Source organism: Pelodiscus sinensis, chromosome 19, assembly GCF_049634645.1.
Source record: "Pelodiscus sinensis isolate JC-2024 chromosome 19, ASM4963464v1, whole genome shotgun sequence".
In the NCBI taxonomy this organism is placed as follows: Eukaryota; Metazoa; Chordata; order Testudines; family Trionychidae; genus Pelodiscus; species Pelodiscus sinensis.
Window position 1 is genome coordinate 26986922 of NC_134729.1, and position 25911 is coordinate 27012832.

The window sequence follows — 25911 nt, forward strand, 5'->3', positions numbered from 1 at the left end:
TGACTTTCAGGGGGTGAACTTTCTTCTGCAATGCATATTTGTGAGGACTGATCCTCCACACATCGGGAGAACCGCCCCACCCCAAAACCCGCGGATGCCCCAGCCACACCATGCTCATTGCTAACTTTGCCGTATCAGGCTGGAGGTCCCACTGGGTCAGAGGACTTCTTTGACCTCCTGCCTCCCCACTGCCCCTCTGTTCCCCACTCCAAGCACAGCCCCTCGTGCCCCCCATCTCTCACATGCCACACTTCACCGTGGTGCTGGTGCTGGTGCCCGGTGGCATGACCGGATCTGAGGGTTTGCTGCTGCTTTTACCACTCTGCACCCCAAGAGGGGGATCTGGGGGCTCCATGCCTTTCCACCGATCTGCTCTACTGCAGCAGGGCCAGCAGGCCGTGCTGAGCCAAGCCTGGAAGCAGGTTATGGGACTGCCATTGATCAGCCTGAGCATGCATATGCTGTTAGCAATAGGCCATGATTAGCTGCTCAGAGCTACTTAATGGGGCAGATTTTCCAACAGTGTAAGCCTGGGATGGGGAACCTAAGACCCAGGAGCCGGATGCAGCCCCCAGATTGCCTGAATCTGGATCTGGCCCCAGAGACTTTGAGCCCGATTCACACAGCTAGCAAGGCACCAAAAGACAGGGGTCGGCACCTACGGGGACTTCCGCCAGCCCCGAACTCGCGGAAATCAACGGGAGCCAGCTAGGCGCTGAACTCTTGTGGAAATGGGGCAGAAGTGTCACACTGGAACGGATGTCCATGCTGCAGTCGCTGCCAGGTGTGGGCACCCAAGGGAGGCTACTGTAGCAGGGGCGTCAGTGAAGGCTGGACACACCTGCCCAGGAGCCTGGGTAGTTAATCGAGTGAGCCCCTGTTCACTCTGTTGCATGTGATTACTACTGTCCTGTGATAGCCCTTGGTGTGTGCCTCAGTTTCCCTGGCCACTGCACTGATACCTAGATGGGGATGGGAATGCTGGGTGTGAGTCTCACTGAGGGAGGCTGCCCCAGCCTGGCACATACGAAGCCTGGGAGTGGGGTGTGACAGGTGACAGCTACAACTGGGGGGGCAGGGCCCAGGGACTCCCCGCCCCTCGGTGACACTGAGCACCTGAAAATCTGGCCTTGAAAGTGCCAGTCAATTACAGGCCTGGGATAGCCAGTTTTCCAATTCTGCTGAGCTGTGGCCAAGTGTGGGTGGAGAACCATTTGAGGCCCGTGCCTGTGGGGACAGAAGTGGGAAACTTGCCATATCCAAAGCCGTTGGGGGTGGCAAGCTGACCCCTTATCATCATGAGGAGTAATTAATTATTCACTGTCCCTGTCAGTACTGTTGGTCTCGGCGTGGTGGTACAGCCTTTCGCTGCCGTATCCAGGCAGCCGGTTGCCTCTGTCTAGCAGGGGGGTTTTGCAGAAGAGAGCGAGTGTGCGCCTGTAACTCGCAGACACTCTGCATGTGAGGGCGGCTTCCTTCAGGCGTGCTGGTCTGCAGAGACTCCCTTGGGCAGCCTGCCCGAGACACAGAGACACGCGGCTGCAGAAGAAACTTTGCGTAGCTGCTGTGACCCAGGTGATGCTCTAGCTGTGTGCTACGGACTCACAGGACACGCCTGTGTAGCCCACACACCTCGGGTGGGTCACTGTCCCACGGAGAGGCCCTTAGACCATGTACAGCGAGAGGTAAGAACAAGGGAGCTCTGCAGCCTAAGCTGAGAGGCTGCTGGCTTCGTAGCTCCAGCAGTAGTGGCTCCTACACTAAGCTCCACAGGTTCAAATCTGTCTGGTGGTGGTTACACCCACGCCTTGGCCAATAGTTCCTGGGGGGAGCCCCCCTCCAGTGCAACAGCAGCCCCTTCTGGGGGGTGGTCTGCTCTCTCCTGGAGGTTAAGTGCCTCTCCCCCCAGCTCGGCTGGGGAGCCCCCTCGCTCTGGACCCCCAGGGCTTGCACTCCTGGAGGGAACAGGGCTGGTCTCCAGACCGGAGTGACTCCCAGCCGGTGCTGCTTTAAAAAAACGAGTAACCCCGTGGCATGTGAGGGTTTAACGAGCTTTGAACCCAGCACAGGAACTCGCAGGTGGGCAGGTCTCAGTGGCCCCTGCAGCCAGGTGGGCTCTGCCTGATCTCTTTGCCCCCTCCAGCAGCTCCTCCCTGGTTTGTTGTGTGTCCAGGTACCTGGGACCCCACCTCCTACGTACTTTCAGGGCTCCCTCAGGAGAGAGTCCGGTGCCGCCCTGCTGATTAACACAGGCAGGTTTCTGTTTCTCCTGGTGGTGCACGTGCTTTGATGCACATACATTTATTCCACACATGAATGGAATAAATGTGAGGAAGCGCTGCTGGCCTGTATCTCTTTTGCCAGCATTTCAGTCTTGTCTCCTGCGGCCTGTAATAATTCAGCCTCGGTCCAGTTGCTGGGTGTAGTGTGAGGTTGGGGGCCTGGAATATACAGATCAGACTAGGTGAACTGCTGGCCCTTTCTGCCTTACCCGGCAAGACTCAGCCCACTCCTACCATCCCTGGTACTTTCCCCAGGACGCTGAGCTTTGCAAGTAAATCCCCCTTCACCTTCAGTCCACAAGAAACGGAGCCCCTGCCCGTCTGCCCCAGGTGCCGAAAGCCTTTCCGGCCAGTGGGTTTTGCATTCCGCCCATAGAACACCGCTCTTTTCTGCTACAGCCGGGGGGCGGATCGCCGTGCCTGGCCAATAGGAACAGCAGGAAGTGTCTGGTCCACGTCGCTTCCTACTGCTGCCATTGGCTGGGAAAGGCGATCCGCAGCCAATGGGAGCTGCGATTGCAGGTACCTGCGGAGGTGCAGGTAAATATAGCAGAGGGAGCCCGCCGGGGCTTATCCTGGCAGACCCGATCTGGCCCGCAGGCCCGTATTTGCCCGCCCCCTTCCTCAGACGGCCGCACCGTGTGCAAGACCCAGGCATCCCATGGAAAGAGAGCTGAGTCAGCACAAAAAAGCTTTATTGCTACACAACTGGCAGGGCAGTCACCAAAGGGAACATTTCTCTAGGTACACGGCATTGCAATCAAATCCACCCCCGCGGGCTGCTGCTGTCACTGGGCTGCCCTCCACCACGCCAGCACGGAGAGAAGACACTGCCCACCCCACATGCCCAAGAGAATCGCAGAGAACTGCGGGGAATGTGGGGCCCATGACACGCCGTGGGCCATTCCGATTCCTCCCTCCCCCAGCAGAAGGCAGCCGGGCACACTCCTCAGCCAGCTCCTTGCACCTTTTCGCACAAGAGGGGAGAGGAAACTGTGCAGCGCTGTGTCTAAGTCCCAACGCCCAGCCCCCGGGGGAATTCCCAGGCTTGGGGGACGTGCCCTGGTCCCCGGCGGCTGCTCCCCAAGGTCAGTGGAGAGGGAAATGTCTGAGATGTGCAAAGTGTTTCTTCAGGAGGCTTTGGAGGAAATTCCTCCTGTGCTTCTTGGCAGGTTGCCCTGGGGCGGAGAAGCTGTTCTGACCAGTCTCTATGGGCAGGGGCTTCGGGTTGCCCTCGGAGTCCTCCGCCTCCCTGCCCTGCCGCACGCCGGTGACCTGGCTGTCCCCGGCTGGTTGGCTGCAGCCTGGGCTCCCTTTGTTGCCCTTGCGACAGGGCAGTTGCCTGCAGTCTCTCAGGCAACCACCCATCCCAGAGCGACTGTCCGTGTGGGCGCCGGGCGCCCTGGGGTGGCGGCACTGTCCCGGCTGCTCCTGGGTCGCCGGCTGTTTCCTGCCACCGGGGCACCGGGCGCAAGCTCCGTGCAAGTGGGAAAACAAGGCCTCCTCGTTGGTCACTTGGGGGCTCTGGCCCAGGGAGAGGAACCCGTACGGCGTGGTGATCTTGGGCAAGTGGGGTAGGGACAGGGCGGCCCGGGTGACGGGGTCTGGAATCTCCTCCACCCGGGCAGCCAGCTCCGCGCTGGAGCAGCATGGCCCAGCGCCCCAGAGGGCACGTTCGTTCTTCACGGCGGGCTCCGAGCTGCTTCTCTGGGGGGTCTTCTGCTCCGGCGGCTCCTTCCCCTGGCCGGGCGGCCTGCTGCCCTCACGGACGGCCAGCGAGGGGATGATGAACTGCGGGATGCGCTCGGGCGTCACCACGTACGTGAAGGCGTCTCGGGCACGTCTGCCGAGGGGGGGCCTCCAGCAGGGCCTCGCGGGCTCCCACAGAGACATCTCCAGCTGGGAGTGAACCGGCTCCTCTCCGCTGCTTCGCTCTCCAGCTCCGTGCAGCCGCCTCCTCTTGTTTATACCCTCCGCCGAGCCCTGATTGCTCCCGCTCCGTGACGCGCCGGGATGACTCTTGCCAGACAGCCGGGGCTGCGCGGCTCTCTCTGAACAAGGGCTTACGCAGCGGCTGACCCCTGCCAAGCAGAGCAAGGGGGGAGGAGGGGACGTCCAACCGGCTCCCGCCCTCCTGGCTAGGGACTATGGACAGAGGGGTCCCTGCCACTGCTTGGGTCAGAAGAAGGGGAGCACGGCCTCCAGGAGCAGGGGCTGAGGGCCGCTCGGCAAGCAGAGAGATGCAAAGAGTCAATCAACAGAGCTCTGGCTTTTCCAGGGCTGAGCCCCCTAAGCACAAGGTATGGGGGGGAGGCATGAGGGAGCAGCGTTTGTGGAGAGCAAGAAGTAAATGCTCACCTGACAGCTTGGATCCCTTCCTTCCTTCCCCCTCCCTCTCCCTGTCCCTTCCTCCCTTCCTTCCCCCTCCCTCTCCCTGTCCCTTCCTCCCTTCCTTCCCCCCCCTTCTCTCTGTCCCTCCCTCCCTTCCTTCTCCCTCCCTCTCTCTGTCCCTCCCTCCCTTCCTTCCTTCCCCCTCCCTCTCCCTGTCCCTTCCTCCCTTCCTTCCCCCTCCTTCTCTCTGTCCCTCCCTCCTTTCCTTCCCCCTCCCTCTCTCTGTCCCTCCCTCCCTCCCTTCCTTCCCCCTCCTTCTCTCTGTCCCTCCCTCCCTTCCTTCCCCCTCCCTCTCTCTGTCCCTTCCTCCCTTCCTTCCCCCTCCTTCTCTCTGTCCCTCCCTCCTTTCCTTCCCCCTCCCTCTCTCTGTCCCTCCCTCCCTCCCTTCCTTCCCCCTCCTTCTCTCTGTCCCTCCCTCCCTTCCTTCCCCCTCCCTCTCTCTGTCCCTTTCTCTTTCTTTCTTTCTTTCTTTCTTTCTTTCTTTCTTTCTTTCTTTCTTTCTTTCTCCTTCACCCCTCCACGAGAGCACTGAGGCCCGTTTGGATCACTACCACATTTAGTTACAAAGCCACCTCTTTGCACATGGTTGGCCCAGCAACCCCAGCTGGTACCTTTGTTGTTATTTGCTCCTTGGCTGAAGTTATTCGCTTCTTTTCAGCAACTCCTTCTATTTCTCCCCCTTTGTGCGGCACTGGGGAGATGGGGGAGGGAGAGCTGAGGCCTCTCCACAGGGGGAGGGGAGCTCTCAGCTCTCACTGAATCCGAAATATTTTTTTAGGAATGCTTTGGGGGGGTGCAGTGACGGGGGGCCCCCAGAAGGGAGGGGGCCCTACCGAGAAACCTTGAAATCCTCTCCGGAGAGCATGTGTCCTGTATGCGTCTCTCCCTGCACCCAGAGGCAGACGCAGAGACACCGAGTGGCACTGCCTGTGGTGGTCCCCACGGGACGCCTGCTCGGGGACAGCGGCACACGGAGGCGGCGCCTCGGTTCCCGCACTGGACCGATGGCGATTGTTGTGCTGCGCTGGGGATAACCGCGACTGTGTGAGCAGGGTCACCGAGGGGTGCCACGCCCTGCTCACAGTCCCCGCCCGGCCAGCGGGGAGCACACCCCTTCTAGTGCAGATGGCACTCCCCAGGGGGCTGAGGTCTCAGGAGTCACGGGGAGTGTTGCTACCGATGTCCGGGACAGCTGGACTAGTGCAGAGGAACAAAGTGGCCTGCCTGTGTGCCCCACACCGAACAACGGCACAGCCAAACTGTGGCCAGAGGCGCTAGATCCGGATTCAGTGCGTCTACACGGGCTGCCGTCACGCCTCTGGCTCCAGCGTCAATGCACCTTCAGTGGGAACCGGTCACGTCGGAGTCACGTATCCCAAACCATGCCAGCTCCCGTCTTGATCCCAGGTGGCAGCAGAGCAGTGGGAATGATCCCATGGAGACAGCCACCCCGGGACTTCCCATCCGGGCTCAGCTACCTCTGAACGGTTGATCAGGACGGCGGGTCGGAAGTGTCAAGCCACAGTCGGTTTCCTAGGCTTGCCTGCTGGGGCTGCGTGAAGCTCTGCTAAGCACCGGAACGCTGGGTCGCGTGACTTCATCTGCCCAGGGCTATCCCCCGGGTGAGACAATATGTCCGGGTAAACATAACCCTGGATAGCGCACGGTGGGGCTGGGCACCTGCTCTGTGTGGGACTCAGTCTGGGAGGTCAACAGAGTGGGGGGATAGAGCGAGGCTCAGACCTCCTTTGTCCTCCCCTCCAAACCAAAGGCAGTATTTCTTCACGCAATACACAGCCAACCTGTGGAACTCCTTGCCAGAGGATGTCGTGAAAGCCAGGACTTTAACAGGGTTTAGAGAAGAGCTAGAAACATTCATGGAGGTTAGGCCCATCAATGGCTACTAGCCAGAATGGGCAGGGATGGTGTCCCTACTTCTGTTTGTCAGAAGCTGGGATGGGTGACAGGGGATGGATGATTTGACTGAAGATTCCCGGTTCTGTTCACTCCCTCTGGTGCTGGCCGCTGTCGGCAGACAGGACACTGGGCTAGAAGGACCTTTGGTCTGACCCAGTCTGGCCGTTCTCACGTTCCAGTGCAAAACAGGAGCTGGGAAGAATCCCTCGCTCAACACGTTTTAACTGATGTGTCAGAGCCCAGCACACGCCCTCGGCACCCGCACCTGACGAGGGCCCAGAGAGCCTGGAGAGCCTCTTGCCACGCTCCCAGCAAACCGGTGCCTTTAGTCCAGCTGCCGCTGGGGCTGCTGATCCTTGCCGGCCTTTCGTAAAGTGCTCCCCGGAAACTGCGGGACAAAGGCAAAGACTCGCCTCCGGGGGGGGGCTGTAAGCAACACACCCCGCAGGGTGACTCAGCCAGCGAAGCGGCCAGCACGGTGTCTACAGCTCCTAGCACCGGGAGGCCCAATCCAAAGCCAATGCAAGGGGGGCCTGCGGCCTGGCCATGGCCCAGGGGACCCTGGGAACTCCCCGCTGACGGGGCGCGAGAGGCATTGGCTGCTCCTAGGCGCTCGGCCCATCCTGCGGCACCTCGTGAGTCAGGGAAACGTTTGGCGACCTCGTTCTAGACGTAGCGCTGACTCCTCGGGCTCGGCGGCAGCCCAGCCTGCCCCCCTGGGTCAGCCACCGGCGCAGGATGTCAGCACGAGATGGGGGGATCTCAGTGTGACCCCCAGAAGTGGGATGTGGGGTGAAGTGGGAAGCTCTCAGTGTGACCCCCAGCAGTGGGGTGTGGGGTGAAGTGGGAAGCTCTCAGTGTGACCCCCAGCAGTGCGGTGTGGGGTGAAGTGGGAAGCTCTCAGTGTGACCCCCAGAAGTGGGATGTGGGGTGAAGTGGGAAGCTCTCAGTGTGACCCCCAGCAGTGGGGTGTGGGGTGAGGTGGGGGGTTCAGTGTGACCCCCAGCAGTGGGATGTGGGGTGAGGTGGGGGGTTCAGTGTGACCCCCAGCAGTGGAGTGTGGAGTGAGGTGGGGGCTCAGTGTGACCCCCAGCAGTGTGGTGTGGGGTGAGGTGGAGGGTTGTGTGACCCCCAGCAGTGGGGTGTGGAGTGAGGTGGGGGGTTCAGTGTGACCCCCAGCAGTGGGATGTGGGGTGAGGTGGGGGGCTCAGTGTGACCCCCAGCAGTGGGGTGTGGAGTGAGGTGGGGGCTCAGTGTGACCCCCAGCAATAGGGTGTGGGGTGAGGTGGGGGGTTCAGTGTGACCCCCAGCAGTGGGGTGTGGAGTGAGGTGGGGGCTCAGTGTGACCCCCAGCAGTGTGGTGTGGGGTGAGGTGGGGGGTTCAGTGTGACCCCCAGCAGTGGGATGTGGGGTGAGGTGGGGGGTTCAGTGTGACCCCCAGCAGTGTGGTGTGGGGTGAGGTGGGGGGTTCAGTGTGACCCCCAGCAGTGGGATGTGGGGTGAGGTGGGGGGTTCAGTGTGACTCCCAGCAGTGGCGTGTGGAGTGAGGTGGGGGCTCAGTGTGACCCCCAGCAGTGTGGTGTGGGGTGAGGTGGGGGGTTCAGTGTGACCCCCAGCAGTGGCGTGTGGAGTGAGGTGGGGGCTCAGTGTGACCCCCAGCAGTGTGGTGTGGGGTGAGGTGGGGGGGTTCAGTGTGACCCCCAGCAGTGGGATGTGGGGTGAGGTGGGGGGCTGAGTGACCCCCAGCAGTGGGGTGTGGGGTGAGGTGGGGGGTTCAGTGTGACCCCCAGCAGTGGGGTGTGGGGTGAGCTGGGGGGCTGAGTGACCCCCAGCAGTGGGATATTGGGGTGAATTTGGTGGGTGCAGCGTTCACCGCATGACCCCCCAGACGTCAGAGCCGGGGGCAGCAGCGCGTCAGCGACTCCAGCCCAGGCACAGGGAGCCCTGAGCGCACCCGGAGCAGGCCCTGGAGCCGCTCTCTGGGCTGGGGCACCAGGCGGCCTGGAGGGAGCCGGGCTGATTAATTGATTAACCCAACACAGAGCAGCTGGGCCGGGCCCAATATGTAGCTACGGTGCTGGGGGTGGGGCCACACCAGGCTTCTGTCCGGCTCCGTCTGTCGTTCCTCATGCAGCTGAAAACCAAACCCCTGAGGGTCCCTCAGGTGAGGGGGAGAAGGGTTTGGGGGGGCAGTGCCCAAGGTCTGGCTCATCTAACCCCCCCTCTCCCTGTGCAGGGGATGCTGGCCTTCAAGTCCTTGCTGGCCAAGCTCCGCCACCACATGGCTCCATGGGGGCTCTTCAGATCCCTGGTAAGTGCCTGCCCCTGCCCCACAGCAGTGTCTGGGCACATGGGTGTGTCTGAGCTGGGGGCTGCCTGGCACTTGGTCCTGCTGCTCCCCCCTCCCCACCCTCCCAAGGTGCTGCAGTCAGGGTGCAGGGTGCTGCTGTTTCTGCCACGTGCGCTGGTCCCTGCCCCGCTCCAGAGACCGGCGTGTCCTGCTGGGCTGTGGGAAGGGGTCGCTGCTCTGGCCTTATGGCCATTAGCTGTTGCTGCGGCTCAGCTGCCCGGCACTGCCTGCTTGCTCCCCATGGCGGCCTGCCCTCCTCTCGCCCCCCGGCTTTCCAGTCAGGCACCTCTCTCGCATTCTCAGGTCGGGCTCCTGCACAAGATCTCGGCCTGGGGCCGCCCCTCGGGCCTGGTGGAGACCGTGGGCAGGCGGGACCGTCATGCCTCTTCCCCGGCCAGGCCCATGCGGCAGGCCAAGAAGCGTCTCAGCAGACTGGCACGGCTCCTGTTCACCGTCATCCCCTCCAGGTTCCGGCAGGCCCTCGGCTACGTGCCAGCAGCCCACATGGCTCAGGGTGGCATCCCCGAGGGTGAGGCTTGTCGCTATGCAGCGGGCTCCGCAGAGCGTCCGGCAGAACGGCCCCGGGTGTGAGACCTGAGCGGGGCTGGACTCTCAGAGGGGCACTTGCGTTGAGCACCCACGGGAGGCCTGGTTGGCCTTGACCTCCCTGGGGCGGCGGGTGCTTAGCTGCATCTCCCTGGCAAGGGGAAGGTGGGCCTTGAACTGGCACAGGTCAGAGGCTAGTTCCTTAAATCCGGGGACCTGGCCCAGTTCACTTCTGTCAGCCCCTCTGGTCTCCTGGGCAAGGGGGGCGGGGCCTCAGGCAAAAGGGGCGGGGCTGGAGCAGCCAGCCCTTAGTGCTGCCAGGAGCGTGCTGCGCAGTGCTCCGGCGGTGATTCAAAAGGGCCTGGGACTCTGGCCACCAGTGCTTGACTCACCGGGCCCTGGGGCAACTGGCACCGTCCCCTGCCCTGTCGGCAGGCTGGCTCCCAAATCCCCACTGCAGATGAGGCCAGCGGCTCTCCTCGCCTCTGTCTGTAAGCGCCGAGCTGAGCCTGCCCTGCAGGGGAGGGGTCGCTGGCTACTTCCTGCAGCATCCAGAAGCGAAATCCCTCCTGGGCTTCCCCGGCAGGCACCAGGCCCCTGCCCGTGCCCTGTTGCTGGCTGGGTGAAAGCAGAGGCTCAGTGAGGCTCCGTGGGTCACCTTCCTCTTGCAGGAAGAGCTCCCGACGGAGGAGCCGGCTGGGTTCCCGGACAGGCTGGGGCCCTCTTGTCAGGCTCCCCCAGAAGATGCTGGTCCGGCTCTGCTGCTGGTGTTGCCTAGAAACTCCACTGCCAGCGAGTGGAGCGCAGCGCCGAGACACCAGACAGAGGCGCCACGTCCGTGTCTACCCCAAATTCAAAACCGTAGTGAGACCCAAAGGGTTCCCCCGGGGGCAGGTGCTGGCTGCTCCTGGCTCCCTGCTTGTTCCCCCAAAGCCAGCGGAAGCTGGATTATTAAGGTGGCAGCGAGCCCCAAAGGCTCTCCAAAAAGCAGCAGCCAGAGCAGCAGGGAGTCTGGCCACAAGCCCAGCACCGAGCCAAGACCTGCCTGGGCTCTCTAAGCCTTGTAGCCAGGACCCATCACCTGAGCAGAACCAGGGGAGTAGTCACGGGGCAAAGCTGCTGGGCCACGCTTGGCCTCTGGGAGAGGGGCTCTGGGCCGGGGGGACCAAACCTCCCTGGGGTACATGCCCTGGTGCTAACTGCGTTCTGGGTGGCTTTCTTGCAGAGATCCAGAAAAGCCCAGTCAAGCCCTTGGGCAAAGGGAGCAAAAGGAAGCAAGATGACGTGGCTCTGGAGGAGCACCAGTCCTGGGTGGAGGTCTTGCAGGAAGAGCTGCTGGAGGAGGAGACGGAGGACTCGACCTATGAGGTACGGCAAGACCAGCTGGGGCCTTGAGTTTTAATTTCCGCCTCCCTGGTGTATTTGACCCTCCTATCCCTGTTCCATTTGGCTCTGGAAAGGAGCTGCCATGCTAGTGCTGGGCCAGCGTACAGCTGGCGTCAGCCCGTACAGCCCCGAACTAGAACCAGAGAGCGCTAGTGCTGGAAGGGGCCTCGAGGTCCAGTCCCCTGCCCTCCCGGCAGGACCAAGCACCGGCTAGATCATCCCTGCCAGGTGTGTCCAGCCTGCTCCTAACAATCTCCAGTGATGGAGATTCCACAACCCCCCTAGACAACTTACTCCAGTGTTGAGCCACCCTAATGTCCAACCTAAACCTCCCTTGCAGTCATCTCCCAATATAGCTACTGGGCTATGAGCTTCTCCACTCTCCCTTGAATGCCTGGGGAGCCTGGCAGGGGATGCTCTTAAACCTCTTGCCTCCGAGGTGAATCTGTGTTGGGCTGTCGCAGGCCAGATCTTGGAAGGGGCAGGCTGCTGCTTGTCGTCCCACCCCATGGTCTCAAACCCTTGTTCACCCAGGGGGCTGGGAGGAGGCAGGTGGCGTTGAGGCAGTCAGCACCGCGACCCCTCCCCCAAAGGGACTTGGGCACCCAGCTGCCCTTCGCCTTTCCCCTTCAAGGGAGTCCGCCCCCTTCTCGGAGAGCAGCTGGTTGCCCTCTGCCCTAGGCTTGCTGCAGCCTCTCCCCCTGGGGGAGCGTTGGCACGCCGCTTGTCCTGAGCGCATGGGCCCCTTCCCCTTTGCAGCCAACTCGCTCGGAGACGGACAGCGAGGAGTACAGGTCCCAGAACGACACCGAGACCGACCTGGAGTTTGAGGAGAGAGACGGGGTGCTGGAGCTGAAGGACTCGCCGGACGGGCAGGTGAGGGAGCGGCACTCACTGGCCATGGGGGCGAGCCAGCCTGTTCTGAGTAGGGATGTGCCAGGCTAACCGGCAGCTCGCCCGTAACGGGTGCAGCTTACTGGCTCTGGTGAATGGGTAGACGGCTGCCCCCTTCCCCCACAGCCGGTTGCAGGCTGGCTCCCCGGAGCAGGGCTGGCCGCGGCGGAGCTGACCCCTCATGCCCAGCTGTGGGAAGGGGAACGGTGGCGCTGGACCGATCTCGTAACCACCTGGTCACCAAGGAAACGGCGCAAGGTGGCTGGAGGGGGCCTGTAGCTGACAGGAGCCAGTTTTCTGTGGCTGTTCCCGCTGCTGCTCTGTCCCCGACCCCAGAGGGCCTGGATCCCCTCTGAGGCCCCCCTGAGCCCGGCAGTTAGTCTGACACCCCCGAGCACCAGGGCTGACGTGGCCGGCTCTTGGTGCTGGATCTAGTCTGAGCTGCCCAGTGGGGCGCCCTTGACTCTGCAGGCGGCTCTGACTGGAGAGAACGTGCCGGCCCCGGCGAGCGGCGGCGGGGAGGCCCCGGAGCAGCCGGCCCCGGCGAGCGGCGGCGGGGAGGCCCCGGAGCAGCCGGCCCCGGCGAGCGGCGGCGGGGAGGCCCCGGAGCAGCCGGCCCCGGCGAGCGGCGGCGACTACCAGGAGCCATGGGCTGAGGTGATGGGTAAGTGGGGGCAGGGGGTCCCCCTTGCACATAGGTCCTTTCTCCTGGGCAATGGGGGGGGGGTTATGTGCCCACAGGGGCGAGGGGGCCACGGGAACTGGGTCTTGGGAGCACGTTTCCCAATCCCGTGGGACGTCTGCCCTTCCACCGGCTGCCCTGCGGAGGGTGAGGGAGGTGCAGGCACAACCCTTTCCAGGACCTGAAACCCCTGGCTCCATGGAGGGCCTGAGCTACCTCTGTGCTGAGCACCTGCTGGCAGCTCCGCCTCCAATTGCTCTGAGCAGCACTCGAAGAATGAGCCGAAGTTGGGAGCTGCTGAAAGGGATTGCAAAGCCGGAAGCCGCCGTCCTGTGGCCTCCTTTCCCCTCAGCCCCTGGGTCTGACTGGCCCTCTGGGATGTCAGTGAGACTCAGGACCTGGCGTGAGGTCCCTGAACCTCCCTGAGCGATGCCTCCAGCCGGCAGTCCTGGCTGTCCCAAAGCTTCCACCCCTGGCAGTGTCGCGGGTGGGGGTGCGGGGGCCTGAAATCGAGCCCCCTCTTTGAGATGCTCTGCCCTCCCTGCCCAGCAGTGTCTGGGGCTGCTCCTGGTCAGCGCAGTCACTGGAATCCTTGTTCTTTGCCTCTTCCCTCCAGGGTAAATGGGCCCCTCCGCTCCGGGACCTAGCGGTTATTTTCCCCTGGTGGCTACGGCAGCGTGGAAATGCCTGGTTCCCTGCGTGCTGACTCATGCCCCGGGGTGCTGGATCCACTTATAAAATGCAATGCTCAGCGTTTGAGACTTACCCGAATAAACCTTTTCATGTGATTTTTTTCAAAAGCCGTTTGGCTCGTCTCTGCCCTGGAGCTGGGCAACAGACGGGGATGTGGGGTCACGGCTCTCGGCGGGGCTTGGGGTACAGAGCTGCAGGATACAACTGGAGGTGAATGGAGGCCACATCTAGACTGTCTCCCCACCTGCAGCTCTTCCTACACTTCCAAGGCAGAAGCGCAGCAGGGGGCACGGGGTGAGCGGGGCTTGCTTCAGTCCCTGCTTGCACAGTTCCCCACTCTTCTCCTCCCCCCCCCACCCCCATCCTGCAGAGACAGTGCTGGGGGGAGCCTGCCTTAAAGCCAGCTTCCCCCCAGCACCGGATCCTGCTCTCCTCTCTTCTCCCTCCCTCTCTTCCCCCCCCCCCCCCCGCCCCGACAGAGGCAGCAAGGGGGAGCAACTAGTCACTTACATCTCCATCCTGGGGTGCCTGGCCCTGGCCTGGCTGGTGCCAAGAGGCTGCAGGCCAGAGGTGACTCTAGGCCTCCTGTTTCCAGAGCCCTGACCAGGCTGCTGCCAGCATCTTGTGCCCAGTCGTGCTGGGAGCCCTAAGGGTGCCCCAAGGGGTGGAGGAGCCTGGAATTAACAACCCAGCCTTAGGAGGGGAGGCTGAGCCTGCCCTTCGCATGCATCTCAAGAGGCGACTGCTCCACCCCGCTGCCCCTGCAGAGAGCTGAGATGCTGCTTGCAGGGAGCGGAGGCCTTGAGGGGGGGAAGGCCGTGGGCATGTTCTCTGGGTGGGATAGGATGGTCCCTGCAGGAAAGGGGGAGCTGGGCGCTGTCGCGCCAGTAACCACTCTCTGTGGGGGCAGGGGACGGGACTGTCATAAGCGCTCCTGCTGACAGCGGGGGAGGACAGGCTCCAGCCTCTAGAAATCCCCCTGCGCCCAACCCTCTTCCTTCTGTAGCAGGGGCTGTATGTGAGCCCCACCACACAACCCTTTACAGGTAACCCAATCTCCAGGTAACCCAATCTCCATCTTAGGCTCAGGGCTCCCTGCAAGCTGGGCCTTGGGTCCGGTGCCACCTGGTTCTGTCTCACCTGGTGGTGCACGTGCCTGGGCCTTGGTGCACATAAATTATTCTGCACATAGATGGAAGAGATTAAAGGGAGCATTGTTTAGCGTTATACAGTCTAGGTGCTCACAGCATGCAGAACAGCCAGAAGCCCGGACAGCTGTAGGTATGAACCTGTCAAGCTTTCCTTCCCTGGGCAGTGTCTCTAAGGCTGTGTCTAGACTGGCAAGTTTTTCCACAAAATCATCTGCTTTTGTGGAAAAACTTGCCAGCTGTCTACACTGGCCGCTTGAATTTCCGGAAAAGCACTGACAATCTCATGTAAGATCGTCAGGGCTTTTCCAGAAATACTATGCTGCTCCCGTTCGGGCAAAAGTCTTTTTCCGAAAGACTTTTGTGCAAAAGGGCCAATGTAGACAGCACAGTACTGTTTTCTGCAAAAAAGCCCCGATCGCAAAAATGGCGATCGGCGTTTTTGCGGAAAACCGCGTCTAGATTGGCAACGGATGCTTTTCCGCAAAAAGTGCTTTGGCAGGATGCTTTTCCGCAAATCTAGACGTGCTTTTTCTGAAAATGCTTAACGCAAAACTTTTCCGTTAAAAGCATTTTTGGAAAATCATGCCAGTGTAGACATAGCCTAAATGTAAATATGCCTCTTAAAAAGCATGGTGTGTCTGCACAGGGGTGCTGTTTGACTACCTGGGCTTCTCCTTCTTGGGCTTATTCTACTGTGCTCCGCATGAGTTCAATTGCTCCTCGCTTTGCATTTGATCGCTTTCCTGTCCTCTGCAGCCAGTCTTTCTAACACGGGGCTTCATCAAATATGCAGGAGCGCTGCAGGGCGATGCAAGAGCCTTTTGAATTCTGGGCATGGGTTTCGTATGGGTGTGGGGCTGTGCCTCCCAGGATAGTAAAGCTGGGACTTTGCTTGTTGCTGCTCCAGGCTGCACGATTATTTATGCTTCAAAATTTAAGGGGGGGGGAGAGATGCACTGAATTTGGGATCTTACGCATCACCTGCAAATCATTGAGCCGCCATGTCTGCTAGTGGGAGCTGTGCCAAGAGCTCTGTGAGTGTCACGCAGCCCAGCTGGTTGGAGATCTGGGCAGCGCTGGGATGGCTGTGACAGCAGGAAATGGCTTGGCAGGGGTGAGAGCAATAATTGGATGCGAAGCCATTTCCCCTCTAAGTCACCACCCTTGCATCCAGCCAAAGTAAGTAACATGTAAATTGCTGCCAGCTGCTGGGCTGTTCGGAGTGCTTGAGTGAAGGCACCAAAAAGAGAGTAGCCGCCTCTCGAGAAAGGTCTTGGAGTCGGTGTAGACCGTTCTCTGAAAGCCTCGCGGTGCAGCGGCAGTCACACAAGCAAACGGTTAGGAATCAGTAAAATAGGACGGAGACTCTCTTATTGCCATGGGAGCCCTACGTCTTCAATGCTGCATACAGATGTGGTTGTCTCATATCAAAGTTATATTGGCACTGGGGGGGGGGGAGGGCATAGAAAATGCTTAGGGGATTGTTTAGAACAGCTGTCATGAAGAGAGACTTAAAGCCGGGGACTTTTCATCTTAGAAAAGAGGAGATTAAGGGGGCTAGAATAGAGGTCTACAAAATCAGGGCTGGGCTGGAGAAAGTGAATAAGGAAAAGTTATTTACTTGTTCCCATAGCATAAGAATTATTAGGGGGATCTCCAAGTGAAATGAATGGGTAGCAGGTAGGTTAAAAACAAACAAGGACGTCATTCACATAATACAGTTAACGTGTAGAACTCCTTGCTGGAGGATATTGTGAAGTCCGACACTAAAACAGGGTTAAAAAATGAGCTCGATTAGCTCATGGAGGCTGGGCCCATCAATGACTATTAGCGATTGTGGGCAGAGAGGGTGTCCCTGGCCTCTGTCAAAAGCTGGAAATGGCTGACGGGAGGGATCGCTTGATGATTCCCTGCTCTGTTCATTCCCTGTGGGGAATCTGGCGGTGGCCACTTGGCAGACAGGACACGGGGCTGGATGGGCCCTTGGTCTGACCCAGCCGGGTTGTTTTTAGTTGCATCACATACAGACCCTGGACACGGACTGGAGCAACTGGTCCCTTCCGCCGCTTGCAGTGCGGCAACATTTCTATTTTTAGCCCGTGAGCCTACTCAGGCCTGCCTGGGTGAGTGTCCTGAGCTGGAAGCTCCAGCATCCACAGACGCTAAGTCAAGGACCCCTGTTACTGTGCTCACACACGTCCTGGAGAGCGGGGGGAGGGCAGGCAGCACGGTGCAGTGCCAGGGCCCTGCGGGAGCAGACAGTCTGGCTACGTCTAGACTGGCATGACTTTCCACAAATACTTTTAACGGAAAAGTTTCCCGTTAAAAGCATTTGCGGAAAAGAGCGTCTAGATTGGCACGGACGCTTTTCCGCAAAAGCGCTTTTTGCGGAAAAGCGTCCGTGTCAATCTAGATGCGGTTTTGCGCAAAAAAGCCCCGATCGCCATTTTCGTGACTCAAAACAAATCTGAGCTGTTTACACTGGCCCTTTTGTGCAAAAGGACGTTTGCCCGAATGGGAGCAGCATAGCGTTTCCGCAAGAAGCACGGATTTCTTACATGAGATGCTCAATGTTCTTGCGGAAATTCAAGAGGCCAGTGCAGCTGCTTTTGCGGAAAAACGTGCCAGTCTAGACACAGCCTCTGTGTTCAACTCTGCCTCGGGGTGTCAGCTTGGGCCAGTCACTTGTCCTTTCTGGGCCTGTTTCCCACCTTCCTTGATACCCCCTCGAGGAGGCGCGGGGGAGAAGCTGTCTCAGGGGGTACGCTCCACGGGGAGGTGTCCATCCCGGCATGCTCTGAGGTACCCCTGCGCGCTGACCCAGCCTGCGTGCTAACAGCAGAGCCAAGCCGCGGCCGAGAGAGCGGCGGGTGAGGCCAGCTGCCCCGGGTTCGTGCCTCGGTCTCTGGCACCGGGGTAGTCGGATCTGCTCCCCCCTCCCGGCTGCGGGCCATGCTCTAGTTTTGGAGCACTGGTTTGCTCACAGGTGTGCTGGGATGTGCCTCTTCTCCCGCGGTGTGGACACCTTGTGCAAGCTGAGGGAGCAAGAGGGTGGTTCAGGCTCATTGGTCTTTCCTCTCTCCTGGCCCTGGCCTGTACTAGGGGTTGTTTGGCAATAAAACCCTAGGGTTGCCAGGTGTCCGGTATTGAACCAGGCAGTTCGGTGTTTTCACCTCCTGTCCGCTAAAAAAAAAATTCAGAAAATACCAGACACCTAAAATGTCGGGTACGTTCTGATTTTTTCCCGGCCAGGAGGTGAAAATCCCAGGCTGTCTGGCTCAATACGGAGATAGCCTGGCAACCCTCGTGCTTCCCGGGTTCCAGAAGGGAGCTGTCCGGCCTGGCGCAGGGAGGCAAGATGGCGGGTGGCCGCCGGCAGCCTATTAGGGCATCACGCAGTTTTTAAAGGGACCACGCTGGGTTTTGCTTTTTGGGGGAGTTTTTTGCTTAACAATTCTCGGGATCCTTTTTTTTTGGGGGGGGGGGTTGGTATTTTTTCTGAAATCATCTGGCACCCTAACAACCCCCCCCCCCCAGTCAAATTAATAAGCAGAGCATCCACACAGTCAAGCCAGTTATTTCAAAATAACAGGCCGCTTATTTTGAAACCTGGACTCCCGCTTTCCTGGAGGAATAAGGCTCACTTCAAAATAGCTGTTTCGAAACAGCCGTCATGTGGACGCTCCGGTGCCGCTATTCCAGAATGACTGCTCAGAGTCATTCCAACTAACGACTCCCCAGAGCTTCCTAGCGCTCGAAGTAGCTCACCCATGTTAACGGAGCCGCCCCGGTCTAATTTCAAGGCTTCCCCGCAGTGTGGACATGCTAGTTCGATTTTGTTATTTCGGGAGTGATTAAATAGCTTCCTAGCGCAGACGTGCCCCTGCTCTCTCCAACGGGGAGCAGGTCTGGGGCACTGACCTGGCAGCCCTGTGTCTCATACTGGCTTCTCCTCAGCTTCCAGCCACTCGCTTTGACTGGATTTTAGCGCCGGGGGGGGCAGCGAAAGGCTGTGTAGCCCAGGGCCAGTCCCCCGCGCAGCCCATCCCTCTCTCCCCACAGTCGTCCGGCTGCTGGGCACGCGCCACGTGGAGCCCCTCACGCGACGCGGCTGCCAGCGGGCTCTGCCAAAGCGGGAGGCAGCCGCCCGTTGCTGCCTGCAGAGCTGGGACTGAGCCGCCCTCCCTGTGCAGCGAGCCGTGGGTGTCACGGAGAGGTCAGAGGAGAAGGCCCAGACATCACGGCTCATCCCTCATCGGCTGGTTGCGGTGGCTGAACAACTCGGCAGCAGCCCCGCTCGCTCTCTGGGACCTCGGCAGAGGGAGCGACGGCCCATGGGCCGGGACGACACGTAACATTCAGGCCCTACAGCGCCCCTGAGCTAGGCCGGCTGACCCCTGTGCAGACGCAGGGCGGTGGCTGGCTGGGGCAGCCCCTTGCTCTGGGAGGTGATGTTCCTACGGCTCTGGAAAGCCCCTTCCATTCCTGCAGGCTGAGTCGATGCTGCGGGGTTATGTCTGCACAGCTGTGGCACCCTCCCCCATAATGTAGGCATGGCCTTACCGCCCCCGCCCTCACCGCGATGCATTATGGGAGCACCTCACAAGTTTTCATGACTCTTTCCCGGGTGTAGCAGGGCAGTGCTGTTAGCCTCAGGGTATGGCTGGGGACTGGAGCTCCAAGGCTAAGTGACTTGCCCAGGGTCACACAGGGAATCGGTGGCAGCCCAGGGACTTGAACCTGACTCTCCCCAAACTGTTTCCTTGAAGCAAGTGGTCTAGTCAAGCAGGCGTCTCAGAGGCTCTGCAGGTGGAGGAAACGGGCCCAAGCTGGTCTTTTGGTGCCTTATTTGTAACCGGCCTCGGTAAGGGGCAGTTGGCCAGGCCTTAGTGCTGGAGTGCAGGATGCAGCGAGCTCGGTGGAGCCATGCGAACCCAGCAGTGAGCCCCGGTCAGGTCGGGCTGGGGCGGGCGCACAAGCTTGGGGCCTAGGGGGGGCTGTAGATGCTTCCCTGCACCTCTCACAGCTCCCGGCAAGAGTTGCTCCACATGGAAGCAGGGCCCCTGGCATGCACCGACGGGAAGAGACGGTGCCGGTGGCTGCGACGACGAGCCCCGGAACCAAAGCGAATCACCTTTGCAGCTGCAGCTACATGGGGGCCTGGTTCTTACAGTATCCCCCCGCTTGGACACACATCACCCGGCGAGTGCACGAACACGGCACACACACTGTGGGGCCACTCATTCTCTGATCCCCTGCCCGCCCCCCCACACACACACACAGCTGCAGAGCCTCGTGGGCGGGCGGGGAGGGGGGCAGACCAAAGGCTGTGTGGCTTCGCTGTCCTGCTGGAAGCCAGCAGGGGGCAGCGTTCCCGCAGGAATGGCCCATGGGCTGCTGGCTGCAGACCAGCTCTGAGAGCCAGGCTTGGGGCGGGAGGGGGGGGTGCGTGCCATGGCTCATGCAGAGCAGAAGGGGCAACGCCCTGGTGTTCCTCCCTCCATGTCCCTCCAGGCTGGCGCGCTCCCCCCTCCCCGGCCTGACTGCTCTAGGACGCGTTCTACCCACCCCTCAGAACAGCTGAGTCACTTCTGTGCGGCTCAGCACGTGTTCCTGGATCGGCCCCCCTCCATGGGGATTTTATTCACCTCGTTACGTTGCACATGAGTTCTACTCTCCTGCAGTAACCCCGTATGCGTGCCTCAGTTTCCCTGGGCACCACACCTCTACCTCCATGGTGATGGGAATTTCCAGGGTGACTTCCACAGAGGGGGGTTACCCCAGCTGCCCGTGAGCAGTGGCTGATGCCCCATAACCGGAGCTGGGGAGAGGGTTGCAACCGGGTGACACCTTTTGCCCGGGAAGCAGGACAAAGGCCAGAGGCGGAGCCTGGCTGGGGGGCCGGGACCAGGCTGCTGGGAGTGGGGCAGTCTGGGCTGGCTTGGGGTGCAGGAAAAGCCAGACCCCAGCTCCCCCCCACCCCCTTGACCTGGGTTGTACTGGCTGTGTCTGGTTCCTGTGCGGACAAGTCTGTTCTAGGCTGTGTCCCTGTCGACTAATAAACCTTCTGTTCTCCTGCTGCCTGACAGTCACGTCTGGCTGCGGATGGGGGGAGGGAGGTGCAAGGCCTGGGGACTCCCCGCCCCTTGGCAACACCCCGGCCTGAACCTTTGCCCCCAGAGCCTCAAACCCCAGCGGTATCAGAGCAGCCATTTCCCTGTCCCTTGGGGGCTGATACCTGAGCCCTCCCCAGCCCCCCAAAAAGCTCTGCTCACCGGGTTTGCAATCCGGGCTCCTGGAACCTCATGGTATTGGAGGGGACACAACAGCCGACAGCACCAGGGGGTCGGGAACCGCCTCTGTCCAAACCAGATGGGCGCCCGCAGGCTCAGACTCAGGCCAGATGGGCGCCTCTGTTCCGAGAGCCACGGCCCCACAGCCAGCCCACCTCTGCTTTGGGATGGGGGGACAGACAGAGACCACTGCTATGGGCTGCTCCGAGGGCAGGCAGGGGCTCCGCTCCCCCTGCCTGGCCCGCTTGTGGAGTGGTGGAGAGGGGAGGGTGGTCAGTCCTGGGCCGTTCGTCTGAGCAGCGGGGACGCGCAGCCCCTCCCCCGGTAGCCTGGGGGGGGAACGAGATGGGGGACACGTTGTCTTGTGGGATATTTCCCCCCCAGGCTGCTGGGAGGGGGCCGTGCTATCATGGGCAGACAGACCCACCAATGGCTCCTCATTAGTGCCGTGGAGAGGGACCTAAATGGGAAATAAATAGCTTAATTGAGGCAAAAATGATAGCAATTAGCGTCAGCAAATCCAATTAAGAGCTGCTGGCGGGTTACCTTGGGCCTGTCATTGGGAGCAAATTGGCAAAGCGTGGCCCCCTGGCTCACGTCCTAGAAACAGAGGGAAATGGGGCCGTGGGACATGGCCAAGGGCCCCTCCCCCCTTCGTTAACTGCCCCAGCCCCCTGGGGGCAGGACGCTGCTGTCTCCACAGCCCGGCTCCGGAGCCAAACTAGGGCAGCAGCGCTCTGCGGGGAGGCGCGTCGCTGGCAACCGGGCGCCCGTCAACGAGGGGGGATTATGTGTCCCAAGGAGCAGCAAGTTCCCAGAGAAACCCAGTCACCATGGACCCTGGCCATACGGGGCCCTCCAGCGCCTCCCAGCAACGGGCCCCAGGACCCGCTAGGCCCCAGCACGGCCCGCGTGTGCTTTTCCCAGGACACAAGGGCACTGGGCATTTAGGCGCCCAGCCTGCACTGCTCCCCCCGCCCTCCTTGAGGAGCTGGCCAAAAAGCTCCATCGCCTCCAAGCCTGGATTCTCCTGAGCGCCGGCTCCCCCTCCCCAGCCTGCAGGCCACTTTCAGGCTGCTCCGTGTGCTCCACCGGGCCGTGGAAGGCCCCTGCGGCTTGGGCCCCTCCTAATCACGGCACGCTCTGGGAGCTCCAGGTTGGGGCCATGTCACAACCCTTCAGGTCACAGCTCCCTGGGCTTCAGGGTCTGGGGACCTCTTGGGCCGGGCCGGCGCACCCCTGGTTGGGAGCCGTAGCTCTGGTGCAGGCGCTTAGCTACTGCCACAGAGCTGGTCTCGCTGCCACCGAGATCGGTGGCCACTCTCCCGTCGACTTCCGTGGGGGCGGAGCCAGGCTGGTGGACCGCGAGCAGGATGCCCCGACGGAGCGATCGGAGCCCTGGGCTCTGCACAGAGGCCTGGCCAAAGCACAGCACCTTCCACCCCGGCCAGGCTGCGCCGCTGACTCCGCTAAGCCCCCTGGGCAAAGGATCCTGAGAGGGTCCCAAAGAATCCACGTGGCACCGGATCTGTGTCCGGCGGGAGGCACAACAGCTGACAGGACTGGAAACAACCCAGGCTCAGTGGTGGTGTCGAGAGATGGAGCCGACCTCGATGGAGAGCAGCTGGCATCTTCCTCCCCCAGCCCGCAAGGAAATATCTGCGCCTGCTGCACCAGCGTCGGCCCAGCACCCTTCCCAGGAGGCGGACGCTGCCTGCGTCTCCTGCCCCCCAGAACAGTTGTTCCGGATGGAAGAAAAGACCCTTCGCCAGGCCCGTGAAGCCGCCGCCTGGGATCCCAAATGTAAGTGAGGGAATGATCCCGCTATTGTGGGGAACTTTCCTGGCTTCTATACCACCCCGGTGAAATGAACCAGCGAAAGGATCTGAGTCCCCGCTCCCACTTCCTTTACCCCACGGCTCCCTGATCCTGAGGGCTCCCCCTCCACTCTCCTGAGTAGCAGAGCCCTTGAAACCCCAACAAGGCTGGGCCCAGGTTTCCTGGGGCTTAATCCCTGACCTTGTAGTCACTAGGGGCAGGAGTTAGGGTGTCCCCACTCCGAGGTGCTCTCTTTACACTGCAGGCCTTCTTGGCCCAGTGATCACTTCATAAGGTTCAAAGCAAATACAATTTATTAAACATCAACTGATTAAAGAGGAAAGAATAAGAAACAATGAGAATGGTTAAATGAGAACACACAGCCCTGCTCTGTAGCACAGGGACATCAACACAGCAGTCTGCAGGGTGTAAGGACAGTCCACAGTCTCTTCCTTAGAGGCCCTGGATGTGCTGCAGGGGGGCTACAGGCTGGACACGCTAGCTCTGGTAGTGACCACACAGTCTCAAGCTCGAAGTGGCCAGACCCCTCTCCCAGTCCAGAGCCTTTCCCCACACTTTGCTGGTCCCAGGTGCTCACCACACCCAGCTGCAGGCTGTGCTGCTTGGCCAGTTCCAGCTCCTTGTGTTGCTTCTCTGTTCCTTTTGGCTCTCTGAGCACTGCCAGTCTGCTGCTCGACACAGGGTCTGCACTCCTTGAGCTGTGTATGCCTGGCTCTGCTGCTGCAAAAACTGACCCTCAGCACAGCTTGCACTCCTCTTAGCAGTCTCTCAGCTCTCTGTTCCTTTTGCAGGACCTCTTCTGCACACAGCTTGCACTGCTCGGGCTGGCTGTGTCTGGTTCTGTCGCTGCAGGACTTCTTCACAGAGCTTGCACTACTCTTTCCTGCACTGCACTACTCAGCCCTGCACTGCATTGTGTCCCCTGTGCCACTGCACCCGTACAGCCCTGCACTGCATTGTGTCCCCTGTGCCACTGCACCCGTACAGCCCTGCACTGCATTGTGTCCCCTGTGCCACTGCACCCGTACAGCCCTGCACTGCATTGTGTCCCCTGTGCCACTGCACCCGTACAGCCCTGCACTGCATTGTGTCCTCTGTTTGCTCAGAGAGAGCCAGAACAATCCCCGCTTACAAACTGTCAGTCAGGCTGAGCTGGAGTGTTGGCTGCTTTCCATTGTCTCTGGGGTCTGTCAGTCTCATGAACCCTTCCCCTTCTGAAGCTGGGAGCTGGCAAACCAAAAAACTCCCACAGAGTTTTAGTGAGGGGTAACAGTCCCCTTACACAAATGCTCTTTCGGTCCCCAGGGCCCTGACTCAGGCCCTGCATTCGGTTCTGTCCCTGCGCTGGCTGAGCTGCATGCAGCCCGTGGGCGGACGGGCCTGGCTTTCCGGGGCTGCCTCCTCTAGGGCTTTCAGGCCTTCCGTAGGGCAAGAAAACACGGGTCCTTCTGCCTGCTGCCATGCTGGACTCGGCCTGGAGATGCCCCCAGAGTCCTGGTCTCCAGGCCGGTTGCATCTTCTCCTCAGACCCAACGCCGACTTTGCCGGGTGCCAGAGAAGCGTGAGCGGCCCCTTCCTGTGGCGCGGCGGCTCGTCCCCGAGCTGCCCGCGCCACCCAGCCCTGCGGAAAGCTGCCAGGCTCTCCCAGCTCTGGGAAGCGCACCGGGCGCTCAATCCAGACAGCCCTGCTCCCCTTGCCAGCGTTGGAGTCCATCCCACGCCAGTCGCGAGCCGGTGGGAACCAGGCAGTCTCCCGGCGTTTCCCACAATGCCCTGCAACCACGAGGGGGATCCTCCGCGCCGGAGCGCTCCCTCTGGCATAATCGTATTGGAAAGACGGGACGCACGGGGGCTTTTCATCGCAGATCCCATCGCGGGGAGTTAATGGCGGCAGCGACGGGACGGATCGGCCTTACGCCCCGCGTTGAGTAAAGCTGAAGGAGTTCTGGGGAGAACAATGTGCAAAGGCTCCCTGCTCGGCTTGCTTTAGCGACCGCCGCACGCCAGGAACGCCGGCCTGCTCCCGCCGCTTGTCAGCAAAGGAGAGAGCTGGCCTGGGCTTAGCTCCTTCCACCTCCCACCGGGCAGCCGGCCCTGCAGGAAACTGGCCCAAGGACAATAGCCACGGGGCTTGGGAGCCAGAGGGGCAGGACGGCCGGAGAACCAGGGCCGGGACAGGACAGATCTCCTCTAGGCTGGTGGGACAGGCTGTCGGGGCTGGCAGCACCTAAACGTGTCTTAGCCGGGTTGATTTGCTCCCCAAGGCTCCTGGGATTCGGGTGAGCTCCCGAGACCTGGGCGGCCCAGCCGTCCACAGCCCCGCTCCCCAGAATCCGGCGTGGTGCCTCCAAGACACCGTCCCCTCTGACCCCAGAGCGCTGCCGGGGGGTTCCTTCCGGGCGCTGAACTCGGGCTGGCATCCGTCACCCCCACAACCCCGATGTCCTGGCCACCTCCCCTGCACGGTCAGCGGAGCCGGTCCTCACACTCCCTGCGCCCCGGGGCTGGGTTTGGCCCATTTTCGCCTGCCCGACCCCTGCCTTGGTTGTATCTCCACCGTCGCTCTCCTCCGCGGATTTGCTGGCGCATCCCTCCTCCCCCGTAATGTTTGCTGCTAGGCCTCTCTGCACCAGTTTCTGAGCCCCGGGGGAGCGTTCGCCTCCTTTGCCTCCCCGGAGCAGGCGTCAGCCCCCGGTACCCACGAAGGACTCGGCCATCCCCAGCTAACCTACTTAGGAGACGCTAGCAGACGACGGTTCAGGGAACTGCACAAAAGTCGACCCCAGGTTCCATGTGCCTGGCGCGCTAATTCTCTCTCCCCCACGGAGGCCGGCTCAGCGGGGCAAGCGGGGCGGCTGGCACCTGGCATCGGCCGTGCACAGCCATCCCTGCACTGCCTGCCAGGCGCACGGGACCAGACACGGGGAGACTGAAGAGCTGGCGGGGGGCGGGGGCGGGAGCTGGCGCTGGAGCCGCGGGGGAGAGAGGACGAGCGCTGAGGGGGAGGCTTTGATTGCAGCAGGGGAGGCTGCTCCCCTGGGCTTGCGGCTTTCACTGACCCAGTTTCCATGGTGCCCTGAAGCACCCGAGAGCGGAGGGGAGCGAGGTGCACACGAGGCTGGGCCCCGCCACGCACACGGGGACGGAGTGAAGCTGCCAGTGGAGCATTGCTGGGAGTGAGTCTGAACCCCACAGGCCCTGACCCAAACTCTGCCCCCCGAACAACACTGGGGAGCCCATGCAGCCATGCCTCGCGCTGGACCCCCTGCAACTGCAACCGTGCACTCGCAGCCAGGCATTGTCATGTGCACCCTGTGCCACTGCACCCATACAGCCCTGCACTGCATTGTGTCCCCTGTGCCACTGCACCCGTACAACCCTGCACTGCATTGTGTCCCCTGTGCCACTGCACCCGTACAGCCCTGCACTGCATTGTGTCCCCTGTGCCACTGCACCCGTACAACCCTGCACTGCATTGTGTCCCCTG

The 25911-nt window shown here is 61.2% G+C and overlaps 1 protein-coding gene across 3 annotated transcripts; it reads left to right on the forward strand.

The window, feature by feature from the left end:
- Window positions 1-4068: 4068 nt before the first annotated feature.
- Window positions 4069-14318, forward strand: LOC142819043 (uncharacterized). 3 transcript variants are annotated; one of them, XM_075903183.1, is made up of 7 exons: window positions 4069-4582; window positions 8827-8901; window positions 9244-9469; window positions 10712-10854; window positions 11632-11748; window positions 12238-12430; window positions 13065-14318. In XM_075903183.1, the coding sequence occupies exons 1-7, from the start codon at window positions 4430-4432 to the stop codon at window positions 13067-13069; spliced, it is 912 nt and encodes a 303-aa protein (XP_075759298.1). In that variant the 5' UTR covers window positions 4069-4429; the 3' UTR covers window positions 13070-14318. The 3 variants fall into 3 exon arrangements, with proteins under 3 accessions (XP_075759298.1, XP_075759300.1, XP_075759299.1); XM_075903185.1 differs by lacking the exon at window positions 4069-4582 and adding an exon at window positions 6140-6295; XM_075903184.1 differs by lacking the exon at window positions 4069-4582 and adding an exon at window positions 8640-8754.
- The last annotated feature ends 11593 nt before the right edge of the window (window positions 14319-25911 follow it).